This window comes from Staurois parvus, unplaced genomic scaffold (assembly GCF_062004578.1).
Source record: "Staurois parvus isolate SC_StPar_1 unplaced genomic scaffold, SC_StPar_1.0 ptg001132l, whole genome shotgun sequence".
Taxonomy (NCBI): Eukaryota; Metazoa; Chordata; class Amphibia; order Anura; family Ranidae; genus Staurois; species Staurois parvus.
The window spans coordinates 980,907-1,000,724 of NW_028318928.1; the positions used below are offsets into that span (position 1 = coordinate 980,907).

Consider the following 19,818-nt stretch of genomic DNA (forward strand, 5'->3'; position numbering starts at 1 on the left):
CATACTGTCACCAGTCAGTGTCCCTGTTCACCGCCATGCCAGTTATATGATGATGCTGTACTGCACTGGTGACAATATGTAAAAATAAAATAGTGAAACTAATTTTTTTGATTTTTTCATTTTCCAAAAAATTATGACAAAAAAAATACAACTTCAAAAAACTCGCCATGCCTCTTATGAAGTACGTCGGACTGTCTACTTTGCAAAAAGGGGTATTTGGGGGATATCTGTACTACTCTGACATTCTTGGACCTCAAGAAATTAGATTGGCTGTCAGTACTTCAGGACTGATCAATATTCAGATCTATACCATAGTTTGTGAACTCTATAACTTTCCTACAAACTAAAAAATACATCCTAATTTGGGTTATTTTCACCAAAGACATGTAGCAGAATACATCTCGGCCTAAATTTATGAAGAACAATTATTTATTTGCAAACTTTTATAACAAAGAAAAACTTTTTTTTTTTCAAAATTTTTGGTCTTTTTTTGTTAATTTAGCAAAAAATAAAAACCCCAGTGGTGATTAAATACCACCAAAAGAAAGCTCTAGTTGTGTGAAGAAAATGATAAAATTTTAGTTTGGGTACAATGTTGTATGATTGTGCAATTGTCATTCAAAGTGTGAGAGCGCTGAAACCTGAAAACTGGCCTGGGCAGGAAGGTGTAAAATTGCCCGGTATTGAATTGGTTAATAGCTACATGGGCAAGGTAGTCCGTTTCAAGCCCAACTTCAGCAATTGGAGGATCATGATGCTTCTCTGACACTCCTGAAATCAGAGAATGCCTTGCAGTCTGTGAAAAGAATAGAGGAGGTGCAGAGTGAGCCAGCCGTTATCATCTATGTACTCCAGCTAGAAGTGTAGGTCTCAGAGCTGTGTGTTTGGCAGTTACAGGACTGTATGAGCTGAATGAAAGAACATTTTCACAAACATAGCAGCAGCCACACATGGCACACATTTAATTAGCTTAATATATGTTTACAATGCAAATGTCCAAAAATAGTTTTTTTTGGCTGGAGTTCAATTTTTAGAAATCTGGAAATTCAATATAATTTAGTTGATAAGCACGCCATGTGTCCCCTTGGTCTGCACACATTTTCCGACAACAACCCAAGCCATTTTGACAACCATCAATGATCAGTAGAATTTAATTCAATTTATTTTGAACAGAATGGGTGCTGCACAGAGATTAGATTATGCAGATTACATTCTGTGTTCTGTACTGTTAAATTAATGCTTTGTAAATAAATAAAACTTTGTGGATGCCATTCATTCTTCAATCAGTAACATTATAAAGTGCATGCATTCTGGATATACACAGAGTGTAGCTTTTTCCTAGATCCAACTTTTGGTCTTAACGCAAGATTTAAAGTGCACCTGTACCCAGACCTTGGACATTAAAGTATTTACACATTCTCAACAAGCAGTAAATGAGCTTTAAAGCAAGCCATCATTGACCTCTCTAGCTGTTTTTAATGTAAAATTATTCATTCTCAAATATCTGATAAATAATTCTAAATTTGGGTTTCAGTTGGCTCCTAATAGCTTAGAAACACCCTCTGTGTGTGATTATATTAGAAGATTGGCAGGTTGCCAAGATTAGTTCTGATTTAAATTTTAAAAAAAGTTGAATGTTTTGTGAACTTGAAAAGTAATTTCTCCACACTTCTTATAGATACAGCAGTGAATGACGGCTTTTTTTTCAAGTGCATTTACAGCTTGTTCACTTTAAATTAATACCCACCTCCAGCCAAAACTGTGAGCCTCATCTACACATCTGCAAAGATTTTTCAATGGAAGGATCTAGAACCTCTGTCAAGTTTTTAATGCTGTTCATATCCTAACTGGGAAGATTCTCCATCACCAGTATAGGAAGTGAGTAAAAATCTTGTCATTCAGGAAACAGACGCATATTGAATTGTGATGAATACTATTACTCCCCTTAAAATATAACTAAAGGCAAAATTGTTTTTTCTAGTTTTGGATAGAGTGGAGAGGGATTAGAACACCTGATAGGTTTTTATTAAAGTCTGTGTCCCTGTTAAAGAGACTCACGCCCTCTTTTTGTCTTGAAATTAAAAGAAAATCCCAAATTCCCAGTGGTCACCAGAACAGGAATACAAGGGAAATCATTCAATGGGGACACTACTTCTGGTGACTACCAGGGATTTCCTCTCACTTCCTATTGTGTCTATAGATGAAAACCTGACAGGGGTTACAATATTCCCTCACTGTCATGATCAAAGGTCAGGCTTGGAGACCAGTAGCTATAGCAGTAGAGAGGTTCCCACTGACAAGCTGGATAAGTACACAAGCAGGACACCCTGGCAGATGACGCTGGCTCATTCGAGGTGCGGGGTCTAAGCACTAACCAGTATTCACCACAGATTCTGATGGTGGAGATGGGGTTTGCTGCATGTTAGTACCAGGTCATGGTCCTCAGGATCGCCCTACCAGGAGATGAGTTAACTGGGGTGCAGTAGGAGATATAGCAGGTAGGGATAAGCAAAAGTGTAGTTAATAAACAAGCCAAAGGTTGGTAACAAGTGGTTACAGGTTGGGATCAAGTGGAAGCGTAGTCAAGGAACAAGCCAGGGGTTGGTAATGAATGGCTGTTGGTTGGGATCAAGTGGAAATGTAGCTGAGGAACAAGCAAGCCAAGGTCAGTAACAAGTAGTAGTGAAGATACAAACAGCAGCAGGAGAGATAAAAGCAAGATTTCAGCTGGAGAGAGCACAATAATCTGGAAAACAGAAAATGCAAAGGCTTAAATAGGATGTTCATAAAGAGGAGCAAGGATTTCAAGGTTCACCAGAAACAAGGCCAAGGCAGGATTGTCCAAAGGTACAGATAAGATGCTGTTCAACATCTCAGGTGGCTCAGCAAGAAGATACTGTTGGACAGAGCAGAGGTCATGGGCTCAGATCCTGGTTCCGACTCTTACTCTATCCAAAATGAAAAAATACATTTTGCCTTTAGTTCTAATTTAGGTCCCACAAAATGTGACTAGCTACTACTAGCTACTCTCAGGACAGGAAAATTGGACTTGATACTGCTGACCTATTAAATGTGCAATCTTCAGGGTTGTCATCTGTATCTGTGCTTCACAACTTGGAAAGCCAATAAACTGGATCAAACGTGCTTATTGGATGTGCAGAAAACCTACTAATTAGTGAAGCAAGGGCAAATAGGACTGCACTGAAGCATGAACCTTCAGGAATGAGTCAGCAATGGCAATTTTCATTTTTCTATTTGCCACAGTTTTAAATTAAGAAAAAAGTAACATTTGCACTAATTACAATATTTCATAGGGTCAGAAAACTGAGATTTTGAACATTTCAACTAAAGCCCATGCCCTTTCATCTCAGGACAAAAAACAAAGCATGCCCAAAAAGTAACATTAACCTATTTCTTGTTTGTAAATAGGCATGAATACACACAGGTTGAGGGTTAGCTTTACCTTTCTGCAAGTCTTTGCACTTTAATAGCTCCAAGTAAATTAGTTTTGTGACCACTATACATCACAAAAAATCAAGGTAGCACATTGGGAACCAACAAATTCCCCCTTTGTCTCCAATGGCAGCTTATGGACAGCTCAGAAAAGTCACATAAATCTAATAGCTAAACTTTTTGGATATGTGGGATACTTTTTTATACATGGTTGGAAAGGTTAGCTGTAGATCTTTAAGTTAAAGGAGAAGGTGGGGTATGTCTTCTAAAGCTGGCTCTACCTGACTCAGTATCATTTGAATGAATTGTCTAGGTAAGGCCTCACGTTATACGATTGTTGGTATATTGTTTTGATCAAACCAATAAAAATCTACAAATACTTTAAAGAAAATGTTGTAAATTTGTGGCCAACCTATAGACATTCAAGTATTTACACGTGCTAGGGAGCTTAAAATTACCTATGTAGCTGCAAGCACCATGGAAAATTTCTTCTGTAATGTTCAGACAGAAGAAACATTGGACACGGCATTATCTCCCCACAACCCTATCTGCTCTGTATTTACATTAGAGATTAAGAAGGCTGGAAGGCTGCTAAGTCACTGCTGAAAGAGGTACCAGGGAAAGCTGAACGAAAAAGGCTTCTTTACAGTAAGAGTTGTGAAAATGTGGAATAGACTCCCTCAAGAACTAGTTCTGGCCACCTCAGTAGATTGTTTTATAAAAGAGATGGAAGTATTCCTAAATGTACAAAATAGAGCAGGATATCAACATTTATATGTGTAGCTGGGTGCAGCTGATTTTGTGCTCTCCTGCCCCACTCACCCTCCCTGTTGCTGATACTCAGCTGCACCCAGCTACATAGGTAATAACACCAGAGTTGATCCAGGGAATATCCATTTGCCTTCACGGGATCAATAACGAATGTATTTTTCCCCCATTGGAGTAAATTGTATCATGCTTTATGTTTTTTTTGCTTTTCTCCAGACTGTGTGCATAGGAGTCTGCATATGGAGGTTTTCTATCTTTTCTAATGGTTGAACTAGATGGACATTTTGTTTTTATTCAATATGACTATATACTGAGTCATTGCTGGGAGGGTAGATCAGAGTGAGTTGATCTGCAGAGAGAACAATCTGAATGCCTTCAGTGCTTCTGCCCTCATATTTGAGAATTAATTGCTCCACAGTGCCTGCATCTACAGAGATCAGCGAAGGTTTGTTGTATAGCTTATTTACTGCTTGCTAAGAATATATAAATACTTTAATGGCTATAGCTTGACCCCAGCTGTAGTTTGTGTTAAAGAAACCCTGTGGCTACACAACTAGTTTAACAACCATCTTCCCATAATATTATATGTACATTTAACATACCTTATGCATGTCATTTACTTGTAAAAGACCCCTTGTGTAGACATTCATAAGCCTTGAGACTGCTGCTGGGTGCCACCATCCCGAATGTGACATCAGCAACCCCAGCAGAGACAGAGCTGTCACTCAAAGGACACTATATATATATATATATATATATATATAGTATTCCCCTAACCTTTATCCCTGACTGCTACATAAAAGGGACTTAATGAGGGGTGGGGTACAGAAGCTGGGCCAGCACAGATAGGAATTAAACTCTCCCAATAGAGGACAGGGTTATGATACGTAGGAAGGGGTCTGTGCTATGAAATTGACTTTTTCTAAAGTAAAATTTGCTTGCAAGTTTAGAGGCAAAGTGTAAGTGAATAAAATATCCTTTATTGAAAGGAAAAACATTGCAAAAACCTATTTAAAATACTTTATTTTTCTGTGTTTTTACTTGCAATTTTGAGAGTCTCTTTAATATAATTGTTCCATTTGAGCAGTAGCAATTATTTACTTGCTGCTTTTGCTGGAGCTACTGTGAACAACCATTTTTTTTTGCTGCAAGAGATTGCAGATACCATACATGTGCATGCAGACTACAGCATAGAGGGACTGGGAGAAGAGAAGCAGCACCTTCAGCTAGCCAACCCAGATTTGCATACCTAGGAACTTGCCATTTTAAGCCAGAGTTGCTCTCTGTTCACTCATTGCTCTCTGGGTGCCTTGCTCAGTTTTCCAACTTTCTGGTGATTGACAAGCATGACTCACTGCTGATGAGAGCTCACTCCCAATCGCCACTGTTCTCTTAGTTGCTGAGAGTGGTGACTGTCAGTCAACTCTCTCTGCTCAGCCCCTCCAGTGCTCAATGGAGCGCTGGGCTCTGGAGGGAGAAGGAACAGGTGGCTCAGGCTCTCAGCACAGTGCTGAGAGGCAAGTCAGCTGCCAATCAGGCATTTGGCTGGGTCCTGACAATATGGTCGGGATCCTTCCAGAGCCTGGAGCAACTCTATGATGTCAGCCAACAGTGGCCTTTAGTTCTCTTACTGATTCAGGGTCACAGGAGAGCACAAGCAAGTGCAGTCCTGTGACCCAGAAGAGAAGTATGGCGAAAAAAGCTTTGGCCATACTTCCCTTTTAAGTAAGAACTTATCTAACCCTTCTCTAGTAACCCCACCCTCACCGAAAAACATTAGGAGAATAAAGGACATGCTACCACAGATACTTACCACAGACAATGGCTTCCAGACCACTTGCCTTGGCATTGGTAATGATACTCAGCCTAGGCAAGTGGGCTGGAAGCCTAAGTCTGTGTTGTATGTTGCACTTTTTTCTCCTTTTTTATAGGTTTCACTTGATTTTAGATAGGGAGGTGGAGTCTAAGCATTTTTTTTACTGAATGGCTTGCTTTAAAATGTAGCTTTTTCACTATTGAAGGTTTTACTTGTATTTGGGTGTGACTTATTTATTAAAGGCATTGTACACTTTCAATTGTTTTTGTTGTTTTAACTCAGTATGAGTTTAGTTATAGTCCCTGTTGGTTTGTTTACCTTACCTTGTAATGATGGGTTCACATGCTTTGGCTGCAGTTTGTAGTGTCATGGCTGATCAATATGACAATGTACATGTATTCATTCACCCAGCTTTTCCCTATTCGCTAAAGGGGCAAGAAATTTCTTGTTCCGGGTCACACTGCGACCAATGCATGCCTTGCCATTTTCTCTGTGTTGCTTCACAAATGTGGGAGTGCTAATGTGATGATAGGCTGCATGGTGATCTCTCTTTTATTTTTCTCCGCCTGCTTGTTCTGTGTCAGATCTAATTACTGCACTTGCACCAGTGCTAGACTGAGAGACCCAGGGATTGTGGGATATGTAGTTTATTCACAGGAAATGTCAGTTCTCAGACTACAGGCAGAGGTCATGTATTAACCTGTGCAGTGCCATGCCACATGCTTCATGTTTGAACACAAACAGAAACGTGTGACGCCGGAATGTTAAGATTTACTCTACTATAAGCTATGCATACAGAGCAACAAATGACACCATGAAACGACATAATCAATGTACATCTCATGCAGGTGAAAAACACAAGGTGCAGGAAGGATTAATCTTTAGTATATGAGATATAGGTCTTGGTTCAGAAAATCAAGCCATAGAAACATAGAAAGGAGCACCAGACCAAAACTGGAAGAAGGAGTCCAAGATAATTTTAACTGTTGGTAAAAAGTCATATGACTTTTTCTATGCCTTTTTTTAATAAACCATTAAAATTCTCTTGGACTTTTTCATCCGGTTTTGATCTGGAGCTACTTTCTGTGTTTCTATAATTTGAGCTTTTGTCAGAGCCCATTAGAGGAAGCCTTGTTGTGTGGGAGCTATTGAGCTTATGTGAACTTTTCTTTCATCTTATTACATGTACAATTCTAAAAGCTCCCGCCACCTCTTTGAGTATGTTGTTCTTCGTTCAGAAGATTGAAAAGCTTTAAAAAGTGCTATCTCCTTTCTTTACAAGTTAATGTTTCCTCTAACAGGTACATTTTATATTATTCAGTGAGTGGATGACAGTATAAACATAATCTTACTACAAATAGAAATCAATTATACATTCATATTCTCTTATATTACATAAATATTTAAGCAGATTTAGCTTTTTACATTATAAGCAAGTCTAAAAAATAGTAGACTCTTCAAAGAGCCTACTCAACTCATCTCTTTAACACGGGAATTAGGAACGCATAGTTATCGAAAATAGAAAACGGATGAAGATTTTAATTTTGGCCTTCGAAAATAGAGTAATAATATTCTTGAGATGTCATTTAAGCAATTTGCTGTGCCTTTCAGTTCTAAACATGACAGCTTCCGATAGATCATTCTTCAAAATAAATGTTGCTTGATAATTTGACATGGGTCCATCAGTGTCCCATATGAGACAAGTGTTGTTGGCAACAAGTATAAGTCTGTATGAAGCACCCTTATAGGTACCTAGAGCATTTCACAACAAATGCATTGTTGTCACATTCATTGACTTGATAAGGTGCAGTTTGATCGAAGAGTCTAAAAAGAAAGAAGCTTGTTCGTATACACATAGTGGCTTATTCCTAACTTACTGTATCTTAGATATTTTAGTGACACAGTTAAATCGTTGATAAGTAGATCTGACTTTTCCACCTTTGTTTCCCCATTTATTGCCACAGATCTTCTGTCTGTCCTTTTTTTCTTTGGGACCTTGGACTGCAGTGCCTCCATCTCCTTGCATGTCTATCACTTTGTGCTCAGTACAGGGACTCTTTGGGTAACGAGGTGGAACCAGTAAAACAGGAATCTTCAGGCAGAGAGTTTTTGCGTTGTCTTTTTTTACAAGCACAGCACAGGATGGCTTGGACATCTTTGGAAACACTGCTGCTGAAGATGGTGTAGATCCATGGGTTGGTACAACTGTTCAGGCTAGCTAGGATCATCAAAATCCTGATAGAAACTGAAAACAAGAATAGAATATTTTACTATATTATTACATTATTATAACTCAATATTATCAATATGAATTAACTAAATATGTAAGTGCTTTTTAACAGTATATCAATAGTCCAAACTGTTTTTTTTAGCGGTAGTAAAGGTAACAAAAAAGGGGTCCCTCTGCAGGTTTAAGCTGTAATTATTATTATTATACAGGATTTATATAGCGCCAGTGGGTGCGTCAGTGCTTTACAATATAACGGGAGACAATACAGCAATAATACAGTTCAATACAAGAGAGTTAGGTGGGCCCTGCCCCTTGGAGCTTACAATCTAAGAATATAATGTGCTAGTGTGCGCTGCACACTAGCACATTATGTCAGACTTACCCTTAGAACATATCCCTCCAGCAGCGCCCTCTGCCTTCTTCTGGGTTCATGGGCTCTGGCCGTCTAATTGGCCGAGCTGTGATGATGTCACTCTTGTGCATGCGTGTGGGAGCCTCATGCAAGGCCCAGAGCTCTGAAGGCACAGGTATGTCGTTCCTTCAGAGCGCATGCTTCGGTGACATGACCAGTTGCTGCTCGCTGGAATATCTTCTAAACAGTGCACGTTTAGGAGACATATTTTACCTACACGTAAACTTTATTATAAGCTTACCTGTAGATAAAAGTTGCGAAATGGACTTTACTACCGTTTTAAGTTGTTGTTAGAGTGTTCATTAGAACCCTTGTCAGATTTGTATTATTACCTAGGTCCCCTCCTCTGCATTTATCCTTGTGACCATTGTCATCAGAACAGAAGATGAGGGAAAATCAGAATGAGGGAAAATCTTGTAATGGGGATATCTGTTTTCTATCACGTCATAGTTACATAGTTAGTCTGGCAGAAAAAAGACAAAAGTCCATCTAGTTCAACCATAAAAAAAAAAAAGTTATAATCCTATGGCCACAGTTGATCCAGAGGAAGGCAAAACACCCAGCAAAGCATGATCCAATTTGATCCTGTAGGGGAACAAAAATCCTTCCTGATCCCCCAAGAGGCAATCGGATATTCCCTGGATCAACTTTACCTATAAATGTTAGTATCCAGTTATATTCTGTGTATCTAAGAAAGAATCCAGGCCTTTTATAAAGCAATCCACTGAGCTGGCCAGAACCAACTCTTGTGGGAGTCTATTCCACATTTTCACAGCTCTCACTGTGAAGAAACCTTTCCATGTCTGAAGATTACATTTTTTTCCCTCCAGTCGTAAAGAGTGCCCCCTTGTCCTCTGTGATGACCTCAGGGTGAATAGCTCTACACCGAGTTCACTATATGAGCCACTGATGTATTTATACATGTTGATCATATCCCCCCTTCTGTATTATACATGGTTATCATATCCCCTTTATGTATTATACATGTTGATAATATCCCCCCTTATGTATTATACATGTTGATAATATCCCCCCTTATGTATTATACATGTTGATCATATCCCCCCTTAATCTGCATATTCCAGATGAGGTATTACTAATGATTTGTACAGGGGTAAAATGATATCATGTGTCTTTAGGATGGGATGCAAAGGAAAATCCCTCCCCCGCCAAATAAAAAAAGTGTAATCATTCCCTACTCATCTCATACTAAAAAAAGGTTTTGGCTTTAGATACACTTTGATCAAATTTGTATAGTAAACAAAAAATAAAACAGTAGATTTTATTTACACATTTAAAAATATATATATATATTGAAGATATTTAGGTACTCTCCTCCATTAGATACATGTTATCGGTATTGGTTAAACACTGACCGATAAACACTAATGTGTGCTGTAACCTCTATCAACCAGTCAGTGAGTGGTAATGATATGCTCTAACCTCCAGCAATCAATTGCAGTTGCTGCCTGATCTGCTGAGCAAAGTGATTTTGAGTTTAGCTGCTATTTATTGTATGTCTCAGAGAAAATGGAGAGCAGAATTTCATGGGGGGGCAAGAAAATGTTTGCCCAGGGTCCCATCAATATTAAAGGTGGCCCTGGGGGGATATGATCAAAATGTAGAAATACATAAGTGGTTCATATGGTAAACTCAGTGTACAGTTATTCACTTTAAAGTGATTCTAAAGGGTTTTTTTTCTGGAAAATAACATGCATGTCATACTTACCTACTGTGTGCAGTGGTTTTGCACAGAGCAGCCTGGATCCTCATCTTCTGGAGTCCCCCACAGGCTCTCCTGGTCTCTCCCTCCTCTCGGGTTCCCCCACAGCACACAGCTTGCTATGGAGGCACCTGCTGCTCCATGTATCCATTCACACTCAGAGCCGCAGCCTGGCCCCATCCCCTCTCTCTCTCATTGGCTGATTTGCTGTGATTGACAGCAGCGGGAGCCAATGGCTCCCACTTGCTGTCTCAGCCAATGAGGAGGCAGAGACCCGGGACAGCGAGGCTGTCATTCACATTGCTGGATCGCGATGGGGTTCAGGTAAGTATTGAGGGGACTGGGGGCTCTGCTGCACACAGAAGGTTTTTTACCTTCATACATAGCATGCCTTCAGCCTTTACAACTGCTCTAAGGTCATTACAGAGGACAAGGGGGCACTTTTTAACTCTGGAGGAAAAGAAATTTAATCTCCAAATAGTGATAGACTCCCTCAAGAGCTGGTTCGGGCCAGCTCAGTAGATTGTTTTAATAAAGGTCTGGATTTTTCCCTAGATATACAAAATATAATTGGATACTACTATTCATAGGTAAAGTTGATCCAAGGTATATCCGATTGCCTCTGGGGGATCAGAAAGGAATTTGTTCCCCTGTTAGAGCAAATTGGACCATGCTTTATTAGGGGTTTTTTTGCCTTCCTCTGGATCAACTGAGGGTATAGGATTGTGTCTATTTATTTATTTATTTCAGGTACTTATTTAGCGCCATCAATTTATGCAGCGCTTGTATATAGGATTGTATAACTTCTGTTGGTTGAACTGGATGGACTTGTGTCTTTTTGCAACAGGACAAACTATTAACTATATGTCTAAGTCCCCTCCTCTCTTTTTGTCTTGGTGACCATTGTCATTAGAGCTGTAAGGGGAAATCTTCCAGAGGGGACATCTGTCTCTCACTTCATCATCCTGGACAGAAAGTGAAGGAAAATTCCTCCCAAAAAAACTTAAGTATCCATCTTATACATAAAAGGAAAAAAAAAGGTTTTGGCTTTAGATACACTTTAATCTCATATGTACAGTAAGAAAACATTAAACATTGTGTTTTATTTGTACATTTAAAAAAATGTATATATTTGAAGATGTTCAAAGACTCTTCTCAGTTGGACACATTATTGGCTTTGGTAGGGTTCCTACTCTTAACACTCTGGACATGCTGTTTCTCCTCATTAGCTCCTGAGTGTTGGCTGCTGTTTCAGACATACTTCATATATATTTACATGTTGACAGTAATTGATGAATGTGAAACAGTACTCATACAGCTAATCTGTCAAAACAAAAGTAGATCAGGGATATTTGCAATCTTGTACCATTCAGTAGCCTTCACTGCTCTCAGTGTAATGTATATGACTAGCTAAAGCCCATGCAAAGGATGTGCACCCAGCAGCATATATAGATATAAATATAGTACAAGACCTAATGGATGTGTCCTCTGTACAGGCTCTTGGAATTTTAAGGGTCATTCAAGAGGGTGTCTATGGGTTATTCCAAGAAGTCCAGAGTGCGTGTGCTGATGAAGCAAATATTATCTGCTCATAAGCTCTAAAACATCTAGAAAGATGTCTGAGAGGAGTAGGGGGTCTTAAGACCTGGCTATTGAGCCCTGTACACGGATGTGTAAACTGAGGATTGACCAAAATAAAGGAACTTTTGTGTTGAAGTTTTCCTGTTAAATATATAAATACATTTCCACTCCAGGCAGCCTTAACCACTTGATGAACGGCATAGTAAACCCCCCCCGCTTATATCCGGGTTATTTTTAATTTTTTGTCATTCTCATACTATAATGGCAATTGCTCAGTTGTACAGCACTGTAGCCAAATACATTTTTTTATAATTTTTTGAGACAGAAGTTTGTTTTGGTGCTATTTAACCACCACTGGATTTTATATTTTTTACTATATAAAAGGAAAAAAACTGAAACCTTTTCAAAATATAAAACAGTTTCTTAATTTCTGTTAACACTTTACAAACAAAAATATTTTGCCTAAACTTAGGCCAATATGTATTATGCTACATAGTTTTCTGAGACTCTAAAATGCCAGGACAGTAAAACACCCCCAAAATAACCCTTTTTTATAAAGTAGACAGTCCAAGGTATTTAGTAAGAGTGGGGTGAGTTTTTTGCTGTCTAAATGCATAGAGAGGCCCAACATCCAAAGAGCACCTTCAGGCTTTCTAGGAGCATAAATTAAACATTTGATTTCCTGACTATCACATTTTTGGAGGCTTTGAAGCACCAGGACAATAGACACATCCACAAATAGACCACATTTTGGCAAATAAACACCCTAAGGTAATTTTTTTAGGTGGCATGGTGAGTCTTTTGAAGAGTTCATATTTTGCCACAAGTTTTGGAAAATGTGGGGAGAAAATGAAAAGTCACTTTTAACATAAAATTGTAAATGTAACAACTTCAGTCCCGGATGGTTTTCCCCCTTCCTGACCAGGCCATTTTTTTGCTATTTGGCATTGCGCCATTTCAGCTGCTAATTGCATGGTCATGCAACACTGTACCCAAATGAAATTTATGTCATTTTTTCACACAAATAGAGCTTTCTTTTGGTGATATTTGATTACTACTGGGTTTTGAATTTTTTGTGATATAAACGAAAAAAGACTGAAAATTCTGAAAAAACACCCAATATTTTCTACTTTCTGTTATAAAAAAACCCCAAATTTAGTCGTTCATGTAGGCCAAAATGTATTCTGCTACATGTCTTTGGTTAAAAAAAAGTTGGTTTGTGTGAAAGTTATAGCGTCTTATGTCACTTGCTCACGACTTACCACAGTTTTGGTGGCCCTGAAATGCCAGGATAGTACACACTCCCAAATGACCCCTTTTTGGAAAGCAGACACCCCAAAAAATTTGATAAGAGGCATGGTGAGTATTTTGCAGATATCATTTTTTTCACAGGGTTTTGAAAAACAAAAAATGAAAAGAAACAATACATGTTCGTTTTCTTTCTTCATTTTCTCATTTTCCAAAAACTTGTGGCAACAAATTAGATCTGCACAATACTCACCATGACCCTTAGTAAATACCTTGTAGTGTCTATTTTCCAAAAAGGGATCCATGGGGGGAGGGGTGTTTGGTGCTTCTACTATCCTGGCATTTCAGGGCCAACATTAGAAGCTTCTGCCACACATCACCCACTCTTCTAACCACTTGAAGACCAAGCCTTTTCTGACACTTTTTATTTACATTAAAAAACATTTTTTTTGGCAAGAAAATCACTTTGAACCCCCAAACATTATATATTTTTAAGCAGTGGAGCAGGAGAGCCTGAGAAATCCATGGAAGGCGGTGGGAGAGGGGAGGGGGTCATCCCTTCCTGCTGCTTGTAAAAGCAATCCAGTGGCTAATTAGATGCTAGGCTTACTTTTACATAAAAGCTGACCGCCAGCTGAAAAAGATGATAACAGGATGATGCCTGTAGCTGCAGGCATCATCCTGGTATAACCACTCAGAGTTCAGCCACGTACCAGTATGCTGCTGGTCTTTGTTGGGCATATATGTAACAGCAGAGAACATGGGCATATGATGAATCAGGTCTGTGGATCAATATGACTGCAATTCGTTCTTTTGTGTAACTCACATGTTGAAGGTTAGACCCAAAAAAAGATTTAAATACAGAAACCATGACAGGCTTCCATGTGAACTGTCTGGCAAGAGCTGAATTTGGGTGGGTGGCAATGCATTGTTGTGTGTATAAATTGCTTTGTTCCACAATCAATTGTTACAAATCGTCCATGAGAAACAGCAGAGGGGCTAAATGATAGTGCTGGCAGCGAACAGGGCTGATGTGGCTAATGCTGTGTTTTTGGAGACACTATACTAAGGGGGCACTAGTATAGTTCTGTTAGTGAATAATATATTGATCCATACAAACACTTTATTAGTAAGGGGGGTGATCTGTGACCTGTAGCGAGAGTGGAATAGTATGCGGGCAATCTAACGCTAGCTGACCCTGACTGGGAAGGGCGCTAACTAACCCTGACACTATCTGATGTTGCTAGTGGCAGTAATACAGTGATCAGTGAAAAATTCTATATACTGACACTGTACTAATGGCATTGGCTGGGTGATCAAAAGGTTAATATGGGTGATCAAAGGATTAAATGTGCTAATCTAACGTGTGTATAAAATGTAGTGCTTTTACTCACAGTGCGGTGTTCTGTCTTCTCTCCCTGGACCATCAGGGGGGCAGCAGCGGGCAGACGCATGCACGCTCAAACCCGCAAATAGAAAGTGATGTAAGGGTACGTCGCTTTGTCCAGAGCCACCGCTTGCCCGCACATTGCAGGTGGGTAGTCGGCAAGTAGTTAATAAAAAAAAATGTTAAAAGAAAAATATTAAGAAAATTTTTAAAACTTTTTTCAGTTTTTATTTTTTTAATACTTTCATCAGAGTAGTACAATGTTACCATAGTAACATTGTACTACTGTGGGGGGTGATTGGGGATTTTTTTTTTCAACACCTTGCTTTGCAGGAGCAGTAAAGGTTATTGCTCCTGCAATGCAATGCTTGCTTTGAACTGTCATGAATGGGTTAAGTTCATAACAGTTCAAAATACTAGTGATCTGTGATTGGCTTCAGCTGATCACGTTACAGGGTAATGTGCTGTGCTTGGCCCACCCATGTACCATGTGAGAGCTGTGGGCCAATCACAGCTCACTAGGAAGGGAAGCAAAGCTGTTATGAATCAGATTGATTCAAAACAGCTTTGCTGACATAGTGATTATGTGATCGCATAGCGATCACATGACCACCAGGTCCTGTTTACCGCAGCACCCCCCTCAACCAAACACTGTTACACTGGTCTGTTGACATTGTGACTAGCTGTACTGGCATGGTGACATTATATGCTGTACAGGGACACACTGACTGGCTACACTGGTGTGGTGACATTGTATTGCTGTCAGAGACACTGGTTGGTTGCACTGGCATACAATGTCATCAGAGCAACCAGGCCTTTTTTTTTAACGCTCCAAGTCTTACTTGTGCCCCGAGTACTGTTAATTGCTGTGAGAGGAAACAGATCAAAGGGTGCAACATGCAGCCTATGTTTACAAGTGTGATTGATGTGATTGGTCACATCAATCATATGGTACAGGGTCAATTTCATTGGTCCTGTACCCCGATCTGTGATCCACTGTGTCTGAAAGATACAGCAATCCTAGAGGAGGGCACATGTGAGCAGAAGGAGCGAGAGGACTGTTTAATATGCCCTCCTGACTCCAGGAAGTAGCTGTCCAGGCATTTATATAAAGCGCCCAGGCTGCAAGTGGTTAAAGAGCATCCGCCAGTCATAGGTACATACCTTCTGGGATCCATTTTCTTTATATCCAACATGCTTTATTGCAAGTAGTGCAAACTCACAAAGTATCGTCGCTTACTGCCAGACCCTTTCCTTCTCCTTTGACGAGGGCTTAGTCAGAGAAAATGCAGCCTATTTGTTTGTATCTGAAATTTCCTCATACTGAAAAGAAGCCTTTTATGTTGAAGTTGCTGTTATAAAAAAACAAACAGGACTGTGTTCGAGAACCATTTGTGGTACTTCTATATGTTTGATGACCAAGGAAAAAGATGATAACCTGACATTATGCTGCCTCAAGGAATGTTCTACTGTTTGCCTCATGCTAGGAAGCATCCAAAAACACATCTCAGTTTTATCTTGCTAAAGTAAAGGGAGACACAGGAGCATCAGTGTTTGCTGGTCCTTGATTCATTACGGCATATAATGGACAGATGAGGACATGACAAAGAATATACGGTCATCCAATGTTAATGCTTTTTATTTTATGAGACTTTTGACCATGCTTGGAATTTTACAGAAACATTTATGATCATTAGTAGCTTATTAGTGAACACCAGATATTCTTCTCAAAGAGAATTTCTTTTGGAGTTCTTCCCAGTTCAAAAACATCTTATCACGCTAATGTTTTTTCTCTGTGACATCTCGTAAATTTTTACAATGTCCTCCAGCAATGCCCTGGCAACAGACATCATCCCACAGTCCACACTACAACAGATATTATCAGTCCCTCTGCAAACATTCTTATGATCTGGACCATGACCATGAAGTCCTGCAATAACCCTTCGGAATTTTACAAACTGATTAGAAGAATGACTGTTCGGCTGAATATTGTACTTGATTGTAAGATGGCCTTACACTGTTCAAATTTTGGCCGGTTCCTGGTGAAGTTCCCTTAGTGGATGACCCCGTTAGCCCCCTTCTGCTCAAAGTCCTTTCATTGAAAAGTTGAAGCAGCAGTGTGGAAAATTGTTGGCCAAACAGTAATTGTGGGCTAGTGTTTGTATGCATCTGATGCCAAATCCAAGAGAAACACTTGCTAAAGCTGGCCATACACTAGTAGATTTTTCTACGAAAAATCTGATCAATGCACTTTATAATGACAACAGAGACTTGATGAATATTGCTCAAATGTACCTCAAAATTGTATTTTCTTTTAACATTTGATTTTGCTTGAATAGAATTTCCCTATCACAAACACATATACTGGTAGAAACGTGTTCATTCCATCCTGCCCTTTTACATTTTCTCATCACAATGGTTGAAAACAATCACCAGTTTTGCCCCATAAGACTAGCAAATCAAAAGAATGTTCCAAAAATGAAAATTTTCTACATTCTACTAGTAGATGGCTACTTTTTAGTGTTTGGCAATGGACATGCTTGTTTATTGAGCTGTATAGGTTCACCCTTTGGTGTGAGAACATTCCAGGGTGTGGAGTCTCATTTGCAGAAATGTGCATCCTGCTATAGCATTGCTGGATACAACTTCCTTCCTATACAAAATCCACCTTTTCAGCACAGATAAATAAAATGGATTTCCAGCAGAGTCACTTTAAAAAAATATAAAGTGGAGTGGCTGCGCACTGGAAACCTGGTGTACAGTAGGTGAGTACAATAATCTAATGTGACCTTCATGCAGGCCTTCATTTTAGCATATTTATTACTTTGTTTTTTAAAAATACTGGTAATATAATTTTTTATACATCTTTTAAATATCCTGAACATATTTTTCATAATAAGCAGAGAAATTAACAAAAATTAAAAAAAAGTGCAGTTTTGTATTGTATAATAATATTATTTCAATTGTTTAAAATAAAATATTTTCTCCTATTTGTCCTAAGAATCCTAAGATGCATACCAAGATATAACTATTTCCCAGTAAAATGGTTATAATTAACCAACTGGCCTGGGATGACGTTAATGTGAAAATGAGCTTCCCGCTCCAGCTCTAGAATGTCCACGGCTCCCTCACTGCCACGGACATCCTTGGTCTTCTTCTGTGTTTGGTGTCTTGACTGACCGGCCCTCACAAGGTTGTAATATCAGATCATTGTGCTGCATACCAAAATTTTAATGGGTTGCCCCATGCCTCTAGGGTAACTTCCTCTGTAGCAGCTTGCAGTGTCAACTGTGACAATACATGTCATTGATCTTAACATAAAGTATGCCTAAATCAAGGACAGGTAGCAGAAGAGCTATCAGCATAGCCAGTACATTTAAGGGACCAGTGTTGTGGATAAAAGGTATAGTTAAAATAATAACAGTAATAATAATCAACATCATCTTGATATCAGCTGTCCTACGAGGTTTTAGCTGAGTAGATACTTTGGGATTTTTAACAGCATTAAACATACAGGGTTAATTTTGGTCTGTAGCAGACGTTCAGAGGGTGATAAATCTACACTGGTAAGACAGCTAGCGTCTTACTGCACAGGATATGTGACTAGGGATGATCCTCAGGTCTGACTAAATCTCTTCTATATTTGAAACTTAAAGCTGAATTCTGAGAAACAGAAAAACATACCCTTGCAGTGGGGCTCCCCTACACCACAAGGCTCACCTGCTTGTTTTTGCCTAGGGCAGACTTTCTCAACCTCTTCATTCTAGAACTCTTGAAGTAATTCTTAGGTCTTGGGAAAATCCTGGTAAGATGTCATTGGGAAAATGCCCTGTATATTGGTGGCGGTCCTCCCCCTTAAAAGGAGACCAGAATGACACCCTTGCAGTCATGCTGCTGGCTCTGCCATGTGGCAATCGGCTAGGAACTATGCAGCCACCATCAGGAGGTCAGATCGCCACAACTCAAGGAACCTCTAGCCACCTAAGAAGGAACTCTAGGGTTCAACAGAACCCTGGTTGAGAATGGCTGACCCTGAGCACCAGAAAAAAGCACTTTTTTACTTCTCTATTACCTCTCCCCCACAGTCTCCTCCTTTCAGGCAGCCGGTTCCCTGATGCCTTTTCTCTTCAGCATTGTGGTCAGCAGCTGCAGGTGTGACATTCCTGCATTGTAAGTGAGGACACCCAGGGCCCACCAACAACCCGAAGCATTGGAAAGAATAGGTGAGGTCCAACTACCTGGGAGGGATAAGACAACTAAAATGTCCTTTTTCCTGGTAATCTAGGTAAAAAACGAGCATTTAACTCTTGTAGTAGAGGGGGAGCCTCACTGGCTGGTAATTTTTTCTCCCCAGACTTCAGCTTTAACAGTTCACTTTTCTTTATCAGCCTCCTCATAATATGGAAGACTGGTATACAAAAGGCTGTTCCTCATGGCCCTCAGCTGTGGGTCCTGGATGAGGTTATGAATTCTTAATACTGTGGACTTAGTAAACACGGTGAAGGGGTCCCAATTCTGTGGTGCTCCCAAGGAGAGGAATAGAGGCGTAGAGGGAAGATGGCCTAACATATATGTGTTTGCTTTCTGCACAAAAATTATAGCTACATAATTTCTACTCCTGTGTGTGGCATTCTGTGCCAAAGAATTCTGATAGTATGTCAGTTGTGATGTAGGATGTAATAGAAATTTTTGTAAAGTTTCAGTAAAGTGCAGAAAATGCATTTTATGTGTGGACATTCCTTTATTCTAAAATATTAGGACATCAGGCCAGTGATGTCATGAGCGAGCCTACTGCCAGTAGTATGACACAATATGGTGGAAGGTTAATCCAACCACAGGGAAGCAGCTGTTCTATCCAAGAAGAATCAGGGCAGGACTCGCATAGTTTGGTGCCAACACCTCCCCAATCGTAGTCCCCCTTACACCCTCCTTCCTAGGCTGAATAGCAGCTGCATAGACTGCTATGGCTATTGTTATGCCACTGCATGGGAGTTTTTTCATCAAGGTATGTCAAGATTGTACACTGAGTTGTGTACGCATGACAATGTACAATCTTTAGGAACTTGCTAGCAGGCAGTTAAGCCACTTTTAGTGCAGAAGGTATATATAGAATTTCTTCTGCAATAAAAACCTCCCTGCTAGCAAATTTCTTTTTTTAAGCTAATGTTTCACTCGCACAATATGTGCAAGATCAATGGGC

The 19,818-nt window shown here is 39.6% G+C and overlaps 1 protein-coding gene across 2 annotated transcripts in view; it reads right to left on the bottom strand.

Moving 5' to 3' along the window:
* Positions 1-935: 935 nt before the first annotated feature.
* The window catches only part of AVPR2 (arginine vasopressin receptor 2), a 167,821-nt gene continuing 148,938 nt past the window's right edge, over positions 936-19,818 (bottom strand). For both annotated transcript variants that reach the window (XM_089659106.1, XM_089659107.1), the window contains exon 3: positions 936-8,282. In XM_089659106.1, coding sequence (XP_089515232.1) covers positions 8,080-8,282 — 203 coding nt within the window. In that variant the 3' untranslated portion in view covers positions 936-8,079. The remainder of the gene's footprint in view (positions 8,283-19,818) is intronic.